General features: G+C 42.6%; 1 protein-coding gene across 11 annotated transcripts in view; it reads left to right on the top strand.

Annotated features, from left to right (window-relative positions):
• FCHSD2 (FCH and double SH3 domains 2) overlaps nt 1-20,325 on the top strand; it is a 240,726-nt gene that overhangs the window by 197,516 nt on the left and 22,885 nt on the right. For 10 of the 11 annotated variants that reach the window (XR_014814577.1, XR_014814576.1, XM_084975178.1 and 7 more), the window contains 2 exons: nt 740-844; nt 12,079-12,240. Coding sequence is in view for 8 of the 11 variants with exons in the window: in XM_084975178.1 (XP_084831304.1) it covers nt 740-844; nt 12,079-12,240 (267 nt within the window). In the remaining 3 variants the exon portion in view is untranslated. Of the gene's footprint in view, nt 1-739; nt 845-12,078; nt 12,480-14,514; nt 16,639-20,325 lie in introns of those variants that run through there. The other variant, XR_014814579.1, reaches the window with a different exon arrangement.

Genomic DNA, 20,325 nt, shown 5'->3' with positions numbered 1-20,325 from the left:
TAACCCACTGAGCAAGGGCAGAGATTGAACCCGCAACCTCATGGTTCCTAGTCGGATTCGTTAACCACTCAGCCACGACGGAAACTCCTAATCATTGTTGTATTAATTGAACTTTATGGAGTTCCCATTGCAGCTCAGTGGATTAAGAACCCGATATAGTCTCCATGAGGATGCGGTTTGATCCCTGGCCTCCCTTAGTGAGCTAAAGACCCGGCATTGCTGCAAGCTGTGCTGTAGATTGCAGATGCGGCTTGAATCTGGTGTGGCTGTGGCATAGACCTACAGCTGCGGTTCCCATTTGACCCCTAGGCCTGGAACTTCCATATGCTGCAGGTATGGCCGTAAAAAGAAAAAGGAGGGAGGGAAGGAAGGAAAGGAAGGAAGAAAGCTCTATATTCATGTAATTTTTAAAAACTGAAGGTATGCATATTAAAACAGGCAGTTCAAATACAGTTTATAGATTGTGCCAATGTTGACATCCTGGGTTTTATATTGAACTGTAGTTAGCTAAGTTGTTACCACTGGGGGACGCTAAGTAAAGGGATTCTGTACCACTTTTGCAACTTTCTGTAAGGTCTATATTTCAGAGGTTTTTTTAATTATCAGATAAATCAATGAATACCATTAAATATTGAAGAAATGGTTACTTGTCACTAAAGTCTTTTAAATTATCTAAATATTCTAGTCACTTTAAAAAAAGAGAAAAGTCAAGTCATCCTTTTCCTATTTTCTTGAATAGGTTCTAGATGATCTGGAATGTCATGGAGTTGCAGCGTCAGAACAAAGCCGAACAGAGTTGGAACAGAAAATAGATGAAGCTAGAGAGAATATTCGTAAAGCAGAGGTAAGGTGGCGGCTCATTTGGGCATTTCGCCAGCTCTGACAGTGTCGGAGCTGTATTGTGGATCTTTAGAACTCCGTTTCTGTACATGGATTCACCTGAAGGGCGGTTTACCGTCTGTGTCCACAGTCATAGTTTTGAGCCCGCTTCACACAAGGGAGTGCACACAACCGTGAACCTGCTGTGACACGTTTTCAGTCATGAAACCTTAACTAACAAAAGAATTAAGTCACAATAAAGATACTGATTGAAAAATTTTCACAACATAGCCAATAAATCAGTTGGATTAGTGGTATAGGAATTGATATACATAAGCCAGCGCCTAGAAAAAATCTCCCCCCATATGAAAGGTTCACTGGGTCCAGGGGCATAAGCTGACCTTTTAAGAGTAGAGAAGAGTTGGTTAAGCAGGCAAGGCCAAAAGAAGTTTCAACAGTGAATTTTAATCTTGGGAGAGTCGTGGGGCCCTTTGAGGATTGTATGAAAGTGTGAAACCCTCTCTCCCACAAGAAAAAAAGGTGTGCATTTCATGTACAGTGTTCAGAAGTTCATGTACCCTAGGCTAATGTTCCCTGACCTAGAGGGGCAAGGTTGAAATGGAAAGAAAGGGTATTTGCGAAGAGTGAAGGTACAGGATATAGTTTGGCAGTTGGGTTTGATTAGCGAATTTTGGCCAGGAAATGTAGCGGAAAGTAAGGAAGCTCGTGTGGTCAGGACCAGTTTATGGAGGACCTGTGCGTCCTTGTATGTAGCTGTCTGCCCAGTGCAGCATAGTGCAGGTGTGGAAGTAGACATTTAAAAAGGACTGAGACTGTCCAGCCCTCAGTAAGCACATGTTCCTGTTAGGAAGGCTTAAATGATGCCCCAGATAACGAAGACTGTGAAGCCTAAGTGCCGGGGAGTGGTCCACACGACGGTCCTTATACCTAAGGAACCCAGAGGGCTCAGAAATCGCCGTGGGGGTGGGGGTTGTTAGGGCAGGTGGCACGAAGAGGTAGGGCTTCAGATGGGTTTTGACAGATGAAAAAGGGATAGCCCAGACTTGGGCCACACAACCTCAAGAGGCAGACGCCGAACCAACAGAAGGTGGGAAGGAGGCAGATTTGAGCTTGCTGCTGGGAAATTTAGGCTAACAGTCAGATCTGCCCAGGGACAGAATAAGCTGCCCTGGATACAGTGCCGCATTCCGCGTGTGCAAGAAGATTCTGAACAAGGAATTCTTGCATTGGGTTGAGCATTCAACGAGTGATTTTCAAATCCCCCCTCAGATCCCTCTAAGTTTTGAGGAAGTATTCCAGTGATTGGGGGTGGGGCACGGAGGCGGGGGTGCTGAGGGAAGAGGCAGCATGGGCAAAAAACGGGATGTGAGCACGACTTTGACACAGCGCCATGGACGTAACCTGAACCAAAAAAGACATGCCGGCTGCCTGGACTAGAGAAGCCCCGGTAAGCCCAGCCCATTCCTAGCACATGATCCACGGCCTCTGTAGTGAAGAGAGCAGGGTGAACGATAAATAGCCACCTTCCTCACTGAATTTGGGGACATGGCTAAACCGCTACCCTAAGTTGCTGGCCAGGCACTGTTGGCAGGCGCTTGCCTAGTTAGAGAAACACTGGCTTGTGTAGAAGAGCTTTCCCTGTTTGTTTCTCCAAAAGCTGGGTGAAGCCAGTTTCAGAGCCCTGCTGGAACACAGGGCAGGTCTCAGAAGCTTTCCGAAGGGTGTGTTCTCTTGTGTATTTTCCATTTCCAGACTCCATCCGTCGTGTCACTGTCTGGCGCCCTGCCTCCCCCGTGCCCTCCGGTCGTAGCAGCAGTGGCTGTCAGTCACACAAACTCTGCATTTAGGCTGAATGACCTGTTATTTCCATGCATGTGCTAAACCTGCCCTGTGTTTGTCAGCTTAAAGCTAAAAATATGAAGATTCCACAACAGAATGTCGCATCTCTCCTCATACTACTGTTAAAGTCTACACTCGCAGATAATTTCCTTACCAAAAACGTGGAATATGCCAAAAACCGTGATGCCAGATGCATTACCTCAGTTTTGAAAATCTGTAAAATATATGTAGTTAATCCTGCTGCTCGCTATCTTAGAATGACCTTTCACTTGATTTCCACTTATCAGTTAGAAAAAATAACCCAGCTAAAATTAGATGCAACTATGAGATTATCATTAATGAAATTTTGGGATCGACAGGAGCCTTCAGAGGAATTGACAGTGATGGTTTCAATAGATTCCCTTTTTCTTCCTGTCATTTGCATTGGATTTTTTCTCTCCATTCAGTAGTTTTTTACTTTATTATTAATACTTATACAAAAAGGAAAAAACTAGTTAAAATTCCATTGTATCCTTGGATGTTAGGTTTTTATACAACATGAATATCACCCTCCCTTGTTGATTATTCTGCTTTGTCCAGTCTCTTCTGTATTGTGTGCCCATTGTTGATAATTAGAATAGAAACCTTTGTGGCACTCAATAATAGGTTAAAGACTTTTTTCCAGTCATAAGAAATTGAAAATGTAAATGGCCTGTGCTTTTCCAAAGAACAGGAATAGTACTCGATTTCCAGAGAATGGTGTAATAGGGGCTATATAGAAATTAATTGTTGGCTGATTAATTTGGGGACAGACTCAGTAATCAATTAGTTTAACGAACACTTAACGAGTGCCTGCTGTGTGCCCGATGCTGATGAACATACTAGACATACAGCGGTGAGCAAACTGTTGTTGTGACGTCTGTGATTATCACAAGAATATTTATACTAGCTGGGTTACTGTTTGCTGCCTCTGACTAATTTAAGAATTGAGATGAAACAATCGCTGCTTAAACCAAATTTTAATAACTGTTTTCTTAACCTGGTATTGAGGTATTTGATTTTTTGAAATTCCTTTTGTCATATAGATACACCCACATTCTTGATCTGACATACCATACCTATTTTTGTCTTTTTTTTTTTTTTTTTTTTTTGCGGCATATGGAGGTTCCCAGGCTAGGGGTCCAATCGGAGCTGCAGCCACCAGCCTATGCCAGAGCCACAGCAATGCGGGATCCGAGCCACATCTGCAGCCTACACCACAGCTCACGGCAACGCCGGATCGTTAACCCACTGAGCAAAGGCAGGGACCGAACCCGCAACCTCATGGTTCCTAGTCGGATTCGTTAACCACTGCGCCACGACAGGAACTCCACCATACCTATTTTCAGAGCAGCTTGCCAAGAAACCAAGAGTTTTAAATGCGCTTTTTGGAAGCTGTACATGACTTATGCTTCAAGAGATAATTATTTTTTATATGTTTGAATTACACCTTTATTTGAATTGAAGGCAATTTTCTCTTTTTTTAACGGTGAAATTTTTAACACAAAGAGAAGGATATTAACGTAAGAAGTCAGAGACACCCAGAAATTTTTAATGACATGTTGGGTATAAGGTCTATAGGAGGAACTATGTGTGATTATGTCTTCAAGATATTAATTGTGTTCTATGATCTGAATTGAATGTTCATTTGAAAGCCAAAGTACATGGTATCCAATGAATTAACAAAACCAAAAATAAAATCACTTATTGTCTATATAAACACATTTTAAAGATGCCATTTTTAAAAATTGTCATCTCATAAGTTTCTCTTGTACAGAGGAATTCAAAATTATAATGACACCCTCATACTCGATAACTCAAAAATGGTTAAAACCCTTGCCATATTGCTGTAAGAGAAGTCTAGGAGTTTGTTTGGTTGGTTCGTTTTTAGGGCCACACTTGTAGCATGTGGAAGTTCCCAGGATGGGGGTTGAATCAGAGCTGCAGCTGCTGGCTTATACCACAGCCACAGCAACGTTGGATCCAAGCTGCATCTGCGACCTATGCCATAACTCATGGCAACGCCGGATCCTTAACTTACCGAGTGAGGCCGGGTATCTGTCCCACATCCTCATGGATACTAGTTGGCTTTGTAACCGACTGAGCCACAGTGGGAACTCCCTAGGAGTTGCACTGGGTTGAGGATCCAGCGTTGTCACTGCATCAGCACAGTTTCGATCCCTGGGCCTGGGAACTTCCACATGCCATGGGCACAGCCGAAAAGAAGAGAGAGAGAGAAGTCTAAAACTTAAGTTGCATAAAATATGAGGCCTCGTTACCACAAGGTTAATGAAATGCTAAGGGTGACCCTGCTATAGAAAAAATACTTTCTAGATGATGCTTCGCTTTTCATCACGGTATGTTTTTATCAAGTTGTCTCATTATTGCTGCTAAGAATAGTCACTTAATTGAGGTGGCGATACCAAATCTTCCAGTCAAGGTTCTTTTTTTTTTTTCCATTGCACTTGGCAAGTAGTAATCACCTCCAGTGACTACTAAAATGGATATTTTTCTCCCTTTCTTAAGTGTAATTGTGATGTCATGGAATTTTGAAAGTTAACTTAAGGTGTAATATATATAAAATGTAAGCATTTCAGGTAAACACTTTGATGTGCTTTGACAAATGCATACCTCTAAATGTCTTTTGCCACAGTCAAGATATAAAATATTTTATCACCCCAAAAAGTTCTTTCGTGACCAAGCAACAACTGATCTGCTTTCTGTGATATGACTTCAACAACATGAATATGAGGTCACTTGATAGTGTCCTGCACGTCGCTCACACTTTGATCCAGCCTTACTTTTTGAAATGATCTCAGTTTGATGAGTTACTGTGTGTTTGCGTTCGCCGATCTTTTCTTCTGTGGTGTATAACCTGCTCATAAAGCTAATCCTGTAAATTTTGATTTGAGATATTACATTTTCAGCTCTAGAAGTTTTATTTGGTTCTTTTTATCTTCCAGGTCATTCCTATTTATTCATGTTGTCCTTTAAATCATTAATATATATATATATATATATATATTTTTTTTTTAGGGCTGCACCTGCTACACATGAGGGTTGCCAAGCTAGGGGTCAAATTGGAACTACAGCTGCCAGCCTGCACCAGAACCATAGCAACACAGGATCCGAGTCGAGTCTGTGACCCACACCACAGCTCACGGCAACACTGGATCCCCAACCCACTGAGCAAGGCCAGGGATCAAACCCACAACCTCATGGTTCCTAGTCAGGTTTGTTTCTGCCACACCATGACGGGAACTCCAAAATCCTTAAGTATATTTATAGTAGTGACTTTAAAGTCTCTCTCTCTCTCTCTCTTTTTTTTTTTTTTTTTTTTTTTTTTGGCCACACTCTCAGCTTGTGGAAGTTCCTGGGCCAGGGATCAAACCTGAGCCACAGCAGCAATGCAAGCCACAGCAGTGACGATGCCAGATCCCCGACCTGCTGCACTGCAAGAGAACTCTGGCTCTCTTTCTGTTGACTGATTTTTTTTCCTTTCGTTATATTTCATATTTTTCAGCTATTCAGAAACTAAGTACTGTTTTTTTTTACTGAACATTGGAAACCGTGACTGTTTGGCTACGAAGTGTCTGGATTCTTTTTTCTTCTTTTAAAGACTGTAGAGTTTTGTCTGGGCCGTCAGCTCAGTTTGATCTGCAGATCCGTTTGATCTGTAGATCCGTTTGACCTGTTGGAGGTTTGTTTTTTTCGTTTTTGTTTTTATTTTTGTTTGTCTTTTTGCCTTTTCTAGGGCCTCTTCCTGTGGCATATGGAGGTTCCCAGGCTAGGGTTCTAATCGGAGCTGCAACTGCCAGCCTACGCCAGAGCCACAGCAACGCGGGATCCAAGCTGCCTCTGCAGCCTACACCACAGCTCACAGCAACGCCAGATCCTTAACCCACTGAGCAAGGGCAGGGATCGAACCCTCAACCTCATGGTTCCTAGTCAGATTCGTTAACCACTGCGCCACGACGGGAACTCCCCCAAGGTTTGTTTTTTACGCTTTGTTTGGGTTGGTTTAGTAAGTCTGATTTAGCTCTATTACTAATACGTTTCCTTTCTGCAGTTTCTTCTTATGCCGTGAGTATCCAGCAAGGGTTCTGGTCTCTCAACTCTGGCTGGATATACCGCAGCACCTTTCAGCTCTGTACAGTCTCTGGGAATTTTTTAGTTCACAGTTCCACGGTAGATGTTCTTTCTCCAGTATTTATTCGTTAAGTCTCCTCATGGAGTCCCATTTCATGTATTCTCAATTTATTATGGATTCTTACTCATTTAATGCATTTTCAGTATTACAGTTGTCCTTTAAGCCCCATATTGTCCAAATTTGGCCAGTGCAAGTCCATTTAAGCTGATTTCTTTGTCCTTTTGGCATTATTCCCATTTTTTTGTCTTTGAGCATTTTTTTGCTTTCTAGCACAACAAGCCATCTTAGGCTCACCTTGTATTTTCCCTGCCCTAACTTAGAATTAGCCTTTTCTTTTCTTTTCTTTTCTTTTCTTTTTTTCTTTCTTTTTCTTTCTTTCTTTCTTTTCTTCTTTTCTTTTCTTTTCTTTCGTCTTTTTAGGGGCTGTACGTGCTGCACATAGAAGTTCCCAGGTTAGCAGTCAAATTGGAGCTATAGCTGCCGGCCTACACCACAGCTCACAGCAACGCCAGGTCCTTAACCCACTGAGTGAGGCCAGGGATCAAACCTGCAACCTCATGGTTCCTAGTTGAATTTGTTTCCACTGTGCCACAATGGGAACTCCAGAATTAGCCTTTTCTACAAGATGCCCTGATTTCTTTTAATATAGAATAATATTTAGACACCAAAGTCAAGGCTATAAAGGTGCTTATTGTTAGAGTTGTCATTTATTTCTTGGCCCTTTCTTTGTTAGAGCTAGGCATTTTTAAATTTTTTTAAAATCATAAGTTCATATTGATATTTCCAATTAAAATTTAAAATTAGAAAGATTTTTTATTGAACTTCTTTGATTTTATATTTCTTTTTTCTCTGTTGAAAATTTAGTTCCCTTGGAGCTCCCGTCGTGGCACAGTGGTTAATGAATCTGACTAGGAACGATGAGGTTGCCGGTTGGATTCCTGGCCTCGCTCAGTGGGTTAAGGATCCAGCATTGCCATGAGCTGTGGTGTAGGTTGCAGACGCGGCTTGGATCCCGCATTGCTGTGGCTGTGGCATAGGCCAGTGGCTACAGCTCCGATTCAACCCCCAGCCTGGGAACCTCCACCTCCACATGCTGTGGGTGTGGCCCTAGAAAAGGCAAAAAGACCAAAAAAAGAAAGAAAGAAAATTTAGTTCCCAATATTATCATAAAATTTTATTTGCTTTAAACTACAGCGTACATTAAAGAGTTTCAAAATAACAATACAAATATTAATAGTAAAATCTAAGTTTTTTTGAATTAGGCTGTACCTCACAAGGTCTCTGCTTCTGGTAATAAGGGGAGCAGCTTCTGTCCCCTTTTAGATTGCAGTTATTACTCTGAGATACAGATATTTAAAATACCCACTTTATAGAACTAGAAAATGACCCAAAGCATGTAAGAACTAGAAAGGACTAGACTCCTTAAAGAATGGGACGATTCTTGGTGACGTTTACATTTTATAGCTCTTTGTGAGGGGTTTTACTACTAAAACTCAAGCAGAGAGCTGGTCTTACTGGCCTGAGCTTGGATGTCAGGAAGTTCTCAAATTTGGTTGCAAATAACCACCCAAATCTTTGGCTAAACCTAAAAAGACAATAATCCTGGACATGCCCATATGATTTTCTTTGTCAAAAGATTTCTTTCCTTCCTTTCTTCCTTTCTTTCTTTCTTTCTTTTTTTGGCCATGGCATGCAGTGGCTTGATGTGGGATCTCAGTTCCCAGACCAGGGATTGAACCCGACCACAGCAGTGACAATGCTGAATCCTAACCACTAGACTGTGAGGAAACTCACCTCAAAAAGCTTTTTAAACTCAGCTATGGCTTGACACTTACATATACTTATGTTCAATTTTACATTAAAATTGGTTAATTGACAGTATTAATATGCCAAGTTTATGTATCCTAAAAGACCTGGCTTTTTAAAACATCATTTTTAAAAGCTCTGTCTCTTTACAAGTTCTAAAAATGATGTGGTCAAGCAATTATCTGGAATGCCATCAAGTTTCAGAGAGCTTTGCTCTGCAGAATTTTAATCAATTGGCAGATCATCAAAATTCATTTGAAAACACTGGAAAATTCTGCTTTTAAATAGTTTTAAAATATAAACAGTTGGAACTCTAAAGTAAAGCTAGCAGTGTTTATTCTGGAACTGCAGTCTGAAAATCTAAGTTTGCAAATACTCTGTCCCTCAGTTGTTTGGTAAAATACTGACAAAAATAAATCTTATGAAAACTAGATTACTTGGCTTTGAAAAAATAGAATACATTGATGTGTGTGTCTTTCTCTCTTTTGTTTCTCTGCTTCAACAGTTGAATGGATTACATTTATAATTTCCAAGAAAGAGTTTATTGGTACACTCTTTTTTTAAAAAAAAAAAAGTCATTGCTTATACTAGTTTAAAATGCATGCTAGAATGATGCTGAGACAAATGGGTATCTACATGCAGAAGAATGAAGCTGGACTGCTGCCTCATGCCATATACAAAAATTAGTTTAACTCAAAATGACCTAGCACTCAGGTGTAACAACTAAAACTATAAAACTCTTAGATAAAATCATAGGGATAAATCTTTGTGACCTTGGATTCATTTTTTACCTCTGACACCAAAAGCTCAAGCAACAACAACAAAAATTAGATGAATTGGACTTAATCAAAAATTTAAGGAGTTCCTTTGTGGCGCAACAGGGCAAGGATCTGCTGTTGTCACTACTGTGGCACAGGTTGTCTCTGGACTGGGAACTTCCCCATACTGCAGGCATGGCCAAAAAGAAAAAGTTTTAAACTTTTACGCTTCACAAGACACTATCAAGAAGTGAAAGACAGGAGTTCCCATCATGGCTCAACGGAAACGAATCAGACTAGCACCCATGAGGGCACAGGTCCTATCCCTGGCCTTGCTCAGTGGGTTAAGGATCCGGTGTTGCCGTGAGCTGTGGTGTAGGTCGCATAGTTCGCAGATGGGGCTCAGATCCTGCTTTTGCTGTGGCTGTGGCATAGGCTGGCAGCTACAGCTCCGATTTGACCCCTAACTTGGGAACCTCCGTATGCTGTAGGTGTGGCCCTAAAAAGAGAAAAAAAAAAGTGAAAGATAACCCACAGAATAGAGAAAAAAATATCTTTAAATCATGTATCCAATAAGGAACTTTTATCTAGAATGTGTCAAAATTCTTACAATAAAAGGACAGAGGCAGGAATTCCCTAGTGGCCTAGCAGTTAAGGACTTGGCCTTGTCACTGCTATGGCTCAGGTTACTGCTGTGACTTGGATTTGATCCCTGGCCTCAGAAACTTTTGCATTCCATGAGCATGGCCAAAAGAAAAGACAAAATAAAAAACAATAAAAAGACAATCCAATTTAAAAATGGATCAAGATTCTAAATAGACATTTCTCCAAAGAAGATATACAAATGATCAAGCATGAAAAGATACTTAACATCTATGGTTATCAGGGAAATACAAATCAAAAACACACCTGCGGCTCAGATTCCATTCCTGGCTGGGGAACTTCCATATGCCCATGGTGTGGCTGAAAAAGAAAAAAAGAAAAACCCAAAGCAAAACCACAATGAGATGCCTCTTCACACCCACTAGGGCAGCTAGAATTAAAAAGGGCAGACATTAACAAGTGCTTTCCAGGATGTGGAAAAATAGTAACCCTCATACCCTGCTAGTGTGATTTTCACATGAGGCAGCTGCTTTGCGAAACAGTCTGACATTTTCTGAAATGGTTAAATATACCATTGCTTTATTACTGATCAATTCCAGTCCTAGGTGTATACCCGTGAAAAATGAAAACATTGTCCACAAGGAAACTCGCACGCTACTGTTCCTAGCAACATTATTCATATTAGCTGAAAAGTTGAAACAACCCAGCAACTGACAAATGGACAAACAAAACATGGTATATCCATACAGTACCCATAAAAAGAAGTGAAGTACGGATACACGTTATAGCATAGATGAACCTGGAAAACATGCTAAGCGAAAGAAGCCAGACACAAAAGACCATATAATGTGTGGTTCTGTTTAAATTAAATGTTCAGAATAGGCAAATCTTTAGAGAAAGAAAAGAGATTAGTGGTTCCAGAGGCTACAGGGTTTAAGGGATAGGGGAGCAGTAGCTAAAGTATATAGGGTTTTGCTGGCGATGAAAATGTTCTGAAATTGTACTGATAGTTGTACATATCTGTGAAGATGCTATAATCCAGTAGCACTTTCGATGGGTGAGTTGTGTGGTATGGGCACTTTACCTCAATAAAGTTATCCAAAAAATTATTGGAAGAATAAGATTTTTACAAGTCTGTTTACCAAATGGCGTGCCTCCAAGCCGAAAGTGCTATAATTACTTTGTAGAAAGGTCTCTGTGATATCCAAGAGCACTGGGTTGTATACTTGAAAATGATTACGGGAGTTCCCGTTGTGGCTCAGCAGGTTAAGCATCCATGACGATGCAGGCTCCATCCCTGGACTTGCCCAGTGGGTTAAGGATCCAGTGTTGCCGAAAGCTGCAGCACAGGTTAAAGATGTGGCTTGGATCCCAAGTTGCCATGGTTGTGACATAGGCTGGCAGCTGCAGCTCTGATTCCATCCCTATCCTGGGAACTTTCATAGTTCCTAAAAGAAAAAGTAGAAAAAGAAAATGCTAAATTTTAGGATACTCTGAGGCATAGTCTTGTTAAGAGCAAAAAAAAGCAAAGTTTATGGGACATGAACATCTTCCTGGAGTTCCCATTGTGGCTCAGTGGTAACAAACCTGACTTGCATCCATGAGGACGCAGGTTCGATCCCTGGCCTCACTCAGTGGATTGATGATCTGCTGTTGCTGTGGGCTGTGGCGTAGGTCCCAGACTTGGCTCGGATCCCATGTGGCTGTGGCTGTGGCGTAGGCCGGCAGCTGCAGCTCTGATTCAGCCCCTAGCCTGGGAACTTCCATGTGCCCTAAAAAGACCAAAAAAAAGAAGAAAAAATCTTCCGTTTCATAAGTTATATTTGATGTATCTTGTCAAAGTGCCCATGTGCCCTTTGCTGTTGTCAGTAGGCTCTGATTCCTGTCCTTGGCTTCCCTTTCCTCTCCCCCTCTCCCCTCTCTGCAAATGAAAAATTAACATCTATGCCAAGGAAGAATTACTAGTGAACACCAAGCTTGTTCTAATTACTAGGTCACTCATTTACAAACAGTTGGTTTGAAACAAAATGTTTTGATTTCTGACCATTGTCTCTGTTTTCTTAGATAATTAAGTTGAAAGCTGAAGCCCGGCTGGACTTGCTCAAGCAGATTGGCGTTTCTGTGGACACGTGGCTGAAAAGTGCCATGAACCAAGTGATGGAGGAACTGGAAAACGAGCGATGGGCCCGCCTTCCCGCAGGGACCAGTAATGGAGCCTTACATTCAGTATGATTCCCTTTCTTGGATGTGGTGGGCTGAAGGGTGCTTTCATTGAAGGGTGCTGTTCTTTGACTTTATAGCCAAATTGATAATATCCAAACTTTTAAAGACAAAATAATGGTTTTGCTGGTGGTTTGGGGATTGTTGTTTTTTTTTTTTTCTTTAATCTATCATCGATTGAATTAAACTTATCAGAGGAAAGAGAGAAGAAAAAAAATAGTGCTTTTTTTGGAGTTCCCACCATGGTGCAGCAGAAATGAATCCCACTAGAAACCATGAGGTTGCAGGTTCGATCCCTGGCCTTGCTCACTGGGTTAAGGATCCAGTGTTGCCATGAGCTGTGGTGTAGATCGCAGATGCGGCTCGGGTCTGGCATTGCTGTGACTGTGGTGTAGGCCAGCAGCTACAGCTCCGATTAGACCCCTGGCCTGGGAACCTCCATATGCTGCAGGTGTGGCCCTCAAAAGACAAAAAAAAAAAAAAAAATAGCACTTTAAAAAAAGGTGCAATTAAGAGTATATTTTCACTGTTAGGTTTATCGTTAGCCCACTCAGCAAGTAGATGTGCTTCTTGTCTGAAAGTAGCAGAATAAAAGTGTTAATCGCATGTTTCCCAGGTTCTCAGAAGTCCTCTCCGGTGTAAATGAAAATAAACATCCAGGCCGTTGTAACGGTCTTGGAGAAGGGAGGGGAGCGCTCAGACTGTTGAGCTCACCAGCGCTGTCACCCTCTGCTCACCGTCTCTTTCATCAGGAATTCAGTGCTGCAGCTGTAGTTTTATAAACAAGGCCTGAACTCAAGCTTGAGTTTTCTTACTTCCAGTCCGGGACCTTTTGCGCTCTGATGCCATGCAGTTCGACCTTAGTTTTTTACCCTGGAGATCTGAGCATCAGAAAAGCTCAGTGATCTGCCTGATATCGCAGAAGTGGATATTTAATGCCCCGCGGGTCAGAGTCAAGTATCTTCTGCCGCTGTCTCCCCACTCACTACGGTCCCATCCAGTTCATTTCCTTTGGCATTTATTACAATCTGCGCCTGTCTGCTTCACTTGCTTGCTTTCATTTCTCGTCTGTCTGCCTCTCTGAGGTGTGGTTTCCATGTCTGTCTGGCTCGTGGCTCTGCCCGGCACGTGGTAGGTACTCAGTAAATGTTGAAGGACAAGTGGATGAATGGATAGACAGAGAGGTGGATGAGCAGCCAACTAAAAGCGACAACGCTAATCTCCCAACTTCCCACTGTATCCCCAGTACCTCTTCAGTGCTAGTGCCCTTCGGAGGAAAGGAATCCTTGCTAGAGAAATGGACCAAAGCTTAAGAACATTTTTGGAAGTTTTGTCGGGTTTTTCACATAGCATTCTGATTTTCTAATGAGAATATACTTGCACCTATAAAAAGAATTGTATGTGGGTATGCATTTTAAGGAAAAACAATCTTTTGAAGGTTTATTTTTATTTTACTATTAGTGGTAATCCAGCTGGGGAGAATAAGCACATATCACCCCTTGACTTCGGGTTAAAAGAACTTGCCCTGTTTCCAGTACCACAGAGCTGCTCTGTGTCATGCACTGTCTCTTCCTGTTGTGCCTTTTATGGGTTTTTTTTTTGGTTTTGTTTTGTTGTTTTTGTTGTTGTTGTCTTTTTAGGGCCTCACCCGGGGCATATGGAGGTTCCCAGGCTAGGGGTCTAATCGGAGCTGTAGCCACCGGCCTACACCACAACCACAGCAATGCTGGATCCAAGCCGAATCTGCAACCTGCACCACAGCCCATGGCAATGCAGGATCCATAACCCAGTGAGTGAGGCCAGGGATCGAACTTGCAACCTCATGATTACTAGTTGGGTTCGTTAACCACTGAGCCACAATGGGAACTCCCTGTTGTGTCTTTTAAAAGTCACAGTTGTCATCTACTTCAGGTTATTCTGTTGAACAGAACTTAAAACAGCAGCAAATTCCAGGCATGTTCTTGCTTTTGGCTTCTGCCGCAGTACTATTGGCAACCAGTCAAAGCTTCGGTTTTCCTCAGACTGGCACCTTTTCTTTTTTTTCTTTTGGCTTTTTAGGGCCACACCTGCAGCATATAGAAGTTGCCGGGCTAGGGGTTGAATCAGAGCTACAGCCGCCGGCCTATGCCACAGCCACAGCAATGCCAGATCCTAGCCGCAGCTGTGAGCTACACCACAGCTCATGGCAACACTGGATCCTTAACCCACAGAGCAAGGTCAGGGATCGAACCTGCATCCTCATGGATACTAGTCAGATTCATTTCTGCTGCACCACGACAGGAACTGCCACCTTTTCTAACTAAATCAACTGGGCAGGCACCCATCATCTATGCACCTTCTTCCTGGGCAAGGAGATGAATAAGACTTGGTCTTTCTCCTCAAAGGATATAAGGTGGTAGAGCAGAAAGACTTTTATGTATCTTAATGATACATGGCGGAAGGACTGAGCTATTACGTAGCAAACTCAAAATTGCCAACTTCTCACTCATCAGCACACCTTGCAAAAAGTCACTTCTCTTTGGGTTTCAGAGATTTAAGATCCCCTCCAGCTCCAGAATCTCACGATTTTGTGGGTGCTATCAGGAAAGCTTGCTATACCTCATTCCGTTGCACCTCACCGTATTACACTTCACAGATAAGTGCGTTTTTTACACATTGAAGGTTTGTGGCAACCTTCCCATTGAACAAGTCTATCAGCCCTGTTCTTCCAACAGCATTTGCTTATCACTTCATGTCTCTCTGTCACATTTTGGTGGTTCTTAAGCTTTTTCATTATTATTATTGTATTTGTTACGGTGATCTGTAATGTTACTAGTGCACCCATTTTGGCACCATGAATTATACCCATTATAAGACAAGAAATTTATTTGATAAATGACAGCCGTTCCTGTCTCTCTCCTCCTCTCCTCTGGCCTCTCTGTTCCCTGAGAAGCAACAGTACTGAAATCAGTCCAGTCAGTAACATACAAAGTGATCAGGTGAAAGGAAGAGCTGCTCATGTCTCGATTTAAATCAAGAGCTAGAAATGATTACCCTTCGTGAGGAAGGCATGTTGAGAGCCAAGACAGGCCAGGAGACCTCTTGACCCAAACAGTTGGCCATGTTGTGAAAGCAAAGGAAAAGCTCTGAGGGGAGTTAAAGCTGCCGCAGTGAACACGTGGATGGTACGAAAGCAAGGCAGCCGTATGCTGGCTGGAAGGAGGTTTTAGTGGTTTGAACAGAAGATCAAACCAGCTATGAGATTCCCTTAAACCAAGGCCTCATCCAGAGCAAGGCCCTAACTCTCTTCACCTCTGTGAAGGCTGAGAGAGGTGAGGAAGCTGCAGAAGAAAAGATTGACACACGCAGAGGGTCGTTCATGAGATGGAGGGAAATAAATTATCTCTGTAACGTAGAAGTGCAGGCGAAGCAGCAGGTGCTGATGCAAAAGCTGCAGCACGTTATCCAGAAGCTCTAGCTGAGGTTGTTCAGGCAGGTGGCAGCACCAAACAATAGATTTTCATTGTGGACACAACAGCCTTATCTTGAGAAAAGATGCCATCTGGGGCTATCATAGCTCAAGAAAAATCAGTGCCTTGCTTCCAGTCTTCAAAGGACAGTCTGCTTCTCTTGTTAGGGGCTAATGAAGCTGGTGACTTGAATTGGAAGCCGGTGCTCATTTACCATTCTAAAAATCCTAGGGCTCTTAAGAATTATGCTAGATCTAGAGTTCCCTGGTAGCTCAGTGGTTAGGGATCTGGTATTGTCAGTGCTGTGGCTTGGGTCACTGCTGTGGCACAGGTTCAGTCCCTGGCCTGGGAACTTTTGCATGCCACATAAACAAATTATGCTAAATCTGTTCAGTGGAACAACAAAGCCTGGATGACAGCACATCTCTTGACAAATGGTTTTCTGAACAGTTTAAACCCACTGTTAAGATCTCCTCCTCAGACAAAAAAATATTTCATACGAAATGTGACTGCTCATTGACAGTGCTTCTTCTGGTCACCCATAAACTCTGATGGAGAGGCACACCGAAATTCATGTTGTTTTCATGCCTGCTAACACAGCATCCATTCTGTAGCCCATGGATCAAGGAGTAATTTCGATATTCAGGTCTTAGGATTTAAGAAATACATTTCAGGAGTTCCCGTCATGGCGCAGTGGTTAATGAACCCGACTAGGAACCATGAGGTTTCGGGTTCGATCCCTGGCCTTGCTCAGTGGGTTAAGGATCCGGTGTTGCCATGAGCTGTGGTGTGGACCGCAAACTCAGCTCGGATCTCGAGTTGCTGTGGCTGTGGGGCAAGCCGGTGGCTACAGCTCTGATTAGACCCCTAGGCTGGGAACCTCTGTATGCCTCAGGTACAGCCCTAGAAAAGGCAAAAAGACCAAAAACAAAAAAAAGAAAGAAAAGAAAAGAAATACATTTTGTAAATCTGTAGCTAACTCCTCTGATGGATCTAGGCAAAGTAAATTAAAAACCTTTTGGAAGGGATTCACCATTCTAGATGTCGTTTAGAACATTCATGATTCATGGGAAGAGGTCAAAGTATCAACATGAACAGAGCTCAGGAAGAAATTGATTCCAGCCCTCATGGGTGACTCTGAAGGATTCAAGAATTCAGTGGGAAAAGTCACTATAGATGTGGTGGAAATAGCAAGAGAACTAAAACCAGAAGTAGAGCCTGAAGATGGGACTGAATTGCTCTAATCTCATGATAAAACTTTTAATGGATTAAGAGTTGCCTCTTATGAGGAGAAAAGAAAGTGGTTTCTTTAGATGGAATCTACTCCTGGTGAAGATGTTGTGAAGATTGTTATAACAACAAAAGGTCTAGGATGGGAGTTCCCGGTGTGGCGCAGTGATTAACGAATCCGACTAGGAACCATGAGGTTGCGGGTTCAGTCCCTGCCGTTGCTCAGTGGGTTAATGATCCGGCATTGCCGTGAGCTGTGGTGTAGGTTGCAGACGTGGCTCGGATCCTGCGTTGCTGTGGCTCTGGTGTAGGCCGGTGGCTACAGCTCCGATTGGACCCCTAGCCTGGGAACCTCCATATGCCGCAGGAGCGGCCCAAGAAATAGCAAAAAGAAAAAAAAATAATAAAATTAAATTAAAAAAAAAAAAAAGATCTAGAATGTTACATAAACGTAGATGATCAAGCAGTGGCAGTGTTCGAGAGCTTCGCCTCCAGTTTGAAAGGAAGTCCTGCTGTGGGTAGTAGGCTATCAAATAGCGTTGCCAGTTAAGGAGCGATCATTCGTGTGAGGAAGATTGAATCAATGCAGCAAACATAATTGTTGCCTTATTTTAAGTAATTGCCACAGCCACCCCAGCCTTTAGCAGCCACCACCCTGATAGGTCAGCAGCCATCAGCATCGAGGCAAGACCCTTTTGCCAGCAGAAAGATTATGACTCACCGAAGACTCAGATGACGGTGAGCAATATTTGGCAATAACGCATGTCTTAAGGTATGTCCATTTTTTAGACATAGTGCTATTGCATGCGTACTACGGCATAGTGTAAACCTAACTTCTATGTGCACTGGGAAGCCATACGTTTGTGTGACTCGCTTTATTGCAATCATCTCTTTGTTGCAGTGATATGGAACCAAACCCACAGTATCGCCAAAGTGTGCCTATACCAGCTGGGAAAATAGAAAAGAGGTTTGCCCCATGAAAGAAATGTCATTTGAAATAGTCCTTGAGGAATTTTAACAGGAGATTAAGACTTCTGAGTGTGAAAGAAGGAAATGCAGGAAATGCCCCTAGTATAGTGTCTGGCTTAATTTATTGGAATACATTGGGTGTTTTTGACAACTGTCCCAAACAGCTCATCAGCTCATCTAGAGACATGTCCTATCCTTCGTGAAAGGAGCATTTTGCAATCCTATTCCACGCTTTCTTCCCTCTAGTCACTCGTACAGAGCTTGTGTCTTCCCACTTTTGGCTAAGGGGTATATTTTGTGGCAGTTCTACTAGCAATATAAATAAGAAAAAGGGGAGTTCCCGTTGTGGTGCAGCAGAAATAAATCTGACTTGTATCCATGAGGATGTGGGTTCGATCCCTGGCCTTGCTTAGTAGGTCAAGGATCTGGCATTGCTGTGAGCTGCCAGGGGTGCAGCCCTAAGAAAAGCAAAATGAAAGAAAGGAAGGAGAGAGAGAAAGAAGGAAAAGATGTAGGCACAAAGTAGTTTAATGAAGTCCCAATATTTATTTAACCTGATTTGAAGTGACAGCCCGGAAATAATTTACAAGGATGTGTCTCTTCACCCTGACAGTTAGCTGGCGAGGAGCATGGATGAGAAATGAACATTCCGGGAGCCAAAGTATCTCCTCCATTATAGATGCCAATAGAAGCATTAGTCATCGAGTTTAGAATCCCCTTCCATCTGGAAAACATGGTCCATACTTGTATTAGAGATGACTAGTCTATAAAGTGCCCTATAGGAGTTCCCGTCGTGGCACAGCAGAAAGAAATCTGACTAGGAACCATGAGGTTGCAGGTTCGATCCCTGGCCTTGCTCAGTGGGTTAAGGACCTGGCATTGCCATGAGCTGTGGTGTGGGTCACAGCCTCGACTTGGATCCTGTGTTGCTGTGGCTGTTGGTGTAGGCCAGCAGCTGTAGCGCCGATTGAACTCCTAGCCTGGGAACCTCCATACGCCCCGGGGTGTGGCCCTAAAAGAAAAAAAGAAAAAAAATGAAGTGCCCTATAGAAGATAAGGTATATAGACTGCCTTTTTAACATACACGGTCTGTTTACCTTATGGAAAAAGGAAGGAACTATATTTACTTGAGTATTAACGCTGCCTTCTGTATTTTGCTGTGGTATGTAATGCAGGGTTAGGAAGAAAACAAATCACAGACTAGAGCAGTATTTTTCAAAGGAGAGAATTCTACTGATATAATTATTCCCTTGATGGTTAACCAGAGCCTACATACAACTTCCTGTGATTGAATTGCTGCCAGCGACCCAGTCACCCTTCTGTCACTCATCCCTCCCTTCTCTTATTCCCTTGCCTTTTCTTACTTAAAAATCCAGGCCAAGCTTATAACCTAATTTTGAAATTATCTTAGGTTTGTAGCTACATTAAAAAAATTAGTCAGGAATTCCCGTGGTGGCACACTGGTTAACGAATCTGACTAGGAACCATGAAGTTGTGGGTTCGATCCCTGGCCTTGGTCAGTGGGTTAAGGATCCGGTGTTGCTGTGAGCTGTGGTGTAGGTTGCAGACGTGGCTCAGATCCCAAGTTGCTGTGGCTCTGGCGTAGGCCGGTGGCTACAGCTCCAATTTGACCCCTAGCCTGGGAATCTCCATGTGCCGCGGGAGCGGTCCAAGAAATGGCATAAAGACAAAAAAAAAAAAAAAAAAAATTAGTCAGTACAGTAGAGAAGAATATAACCAAAAGCTCCATCCTTATAACACCACTGTTAGCTACTTGAATTCCTTCCTCTTTCTACTATTCCTTTTTAAAACATATTTATCATAGTAAAGTTAATTTTGTATTTTTCACCTGACATTCCATGTTGCTGGATGATCTTCATAATTGCCCTTTTTGTGTCTGTATAATATTCCATCAGGGATGTGTTTACTTAACTGTTCCCTTTAGGTTGAATTTAGGTTGCCTCCAGATAGTCTAAATAATAGCCTTTAAAACATTTGTGGAGTTCCCATTGTGGCCCAGTGGGTTAAGGACCCGACTGTTGTCTCCATGAGGATGTGGGTCCAATCCCTGTCCTCCCTCCGTGGGTAAGGAATCCAGCCTTGCAGCAAGCTGTGGCATGGGTCACAGACAGCTTGGATCAGTGCAGCTGTGGCTGTGCTGTCGGCCTGCAGCTGCAGCTCTGATGCAACCCCTAGCCCAGGAACTTCATATAGCACAGGTGTGCCATAAAGAAAAGAAGAAAAAAGAAAAGAAAACATTTGTGCACATATTTTTTTCCATACTGAGGATTTTTTTGGTAACATAGTTTCTTAGAGGTAGAATTACTAGGTTAGAGATCCTTTGTTTGAGATTGTGTTATTTTTGTTCCTTCTGTTCTTTTTGTCCCCTAGAATCTCAGCCTCTAGCTGACAATGTTTACATAACTTGCTTGTCTTCAGCCAA

Source organism: Sus scrofa, chromosome 9, assembly GCF_054392235.1.
Source record: "Sus scrofa isolate SSC_HxYL_T2T_F1_AM1 chromosome 9, Sscrofa_HxYL_maternal_Yorkshire_Landrace_v2.0, whole genome shotgun sequence".
Taxonomy (NCBI): Eukaryota; Metazoa; Chordata; class Mammalia; order Artiodactyla; family Suidae; genus Sus; species Sus scrofa.
This window is presented reverse-complemented; position numbering and strand designations above follow the sequence as displayed.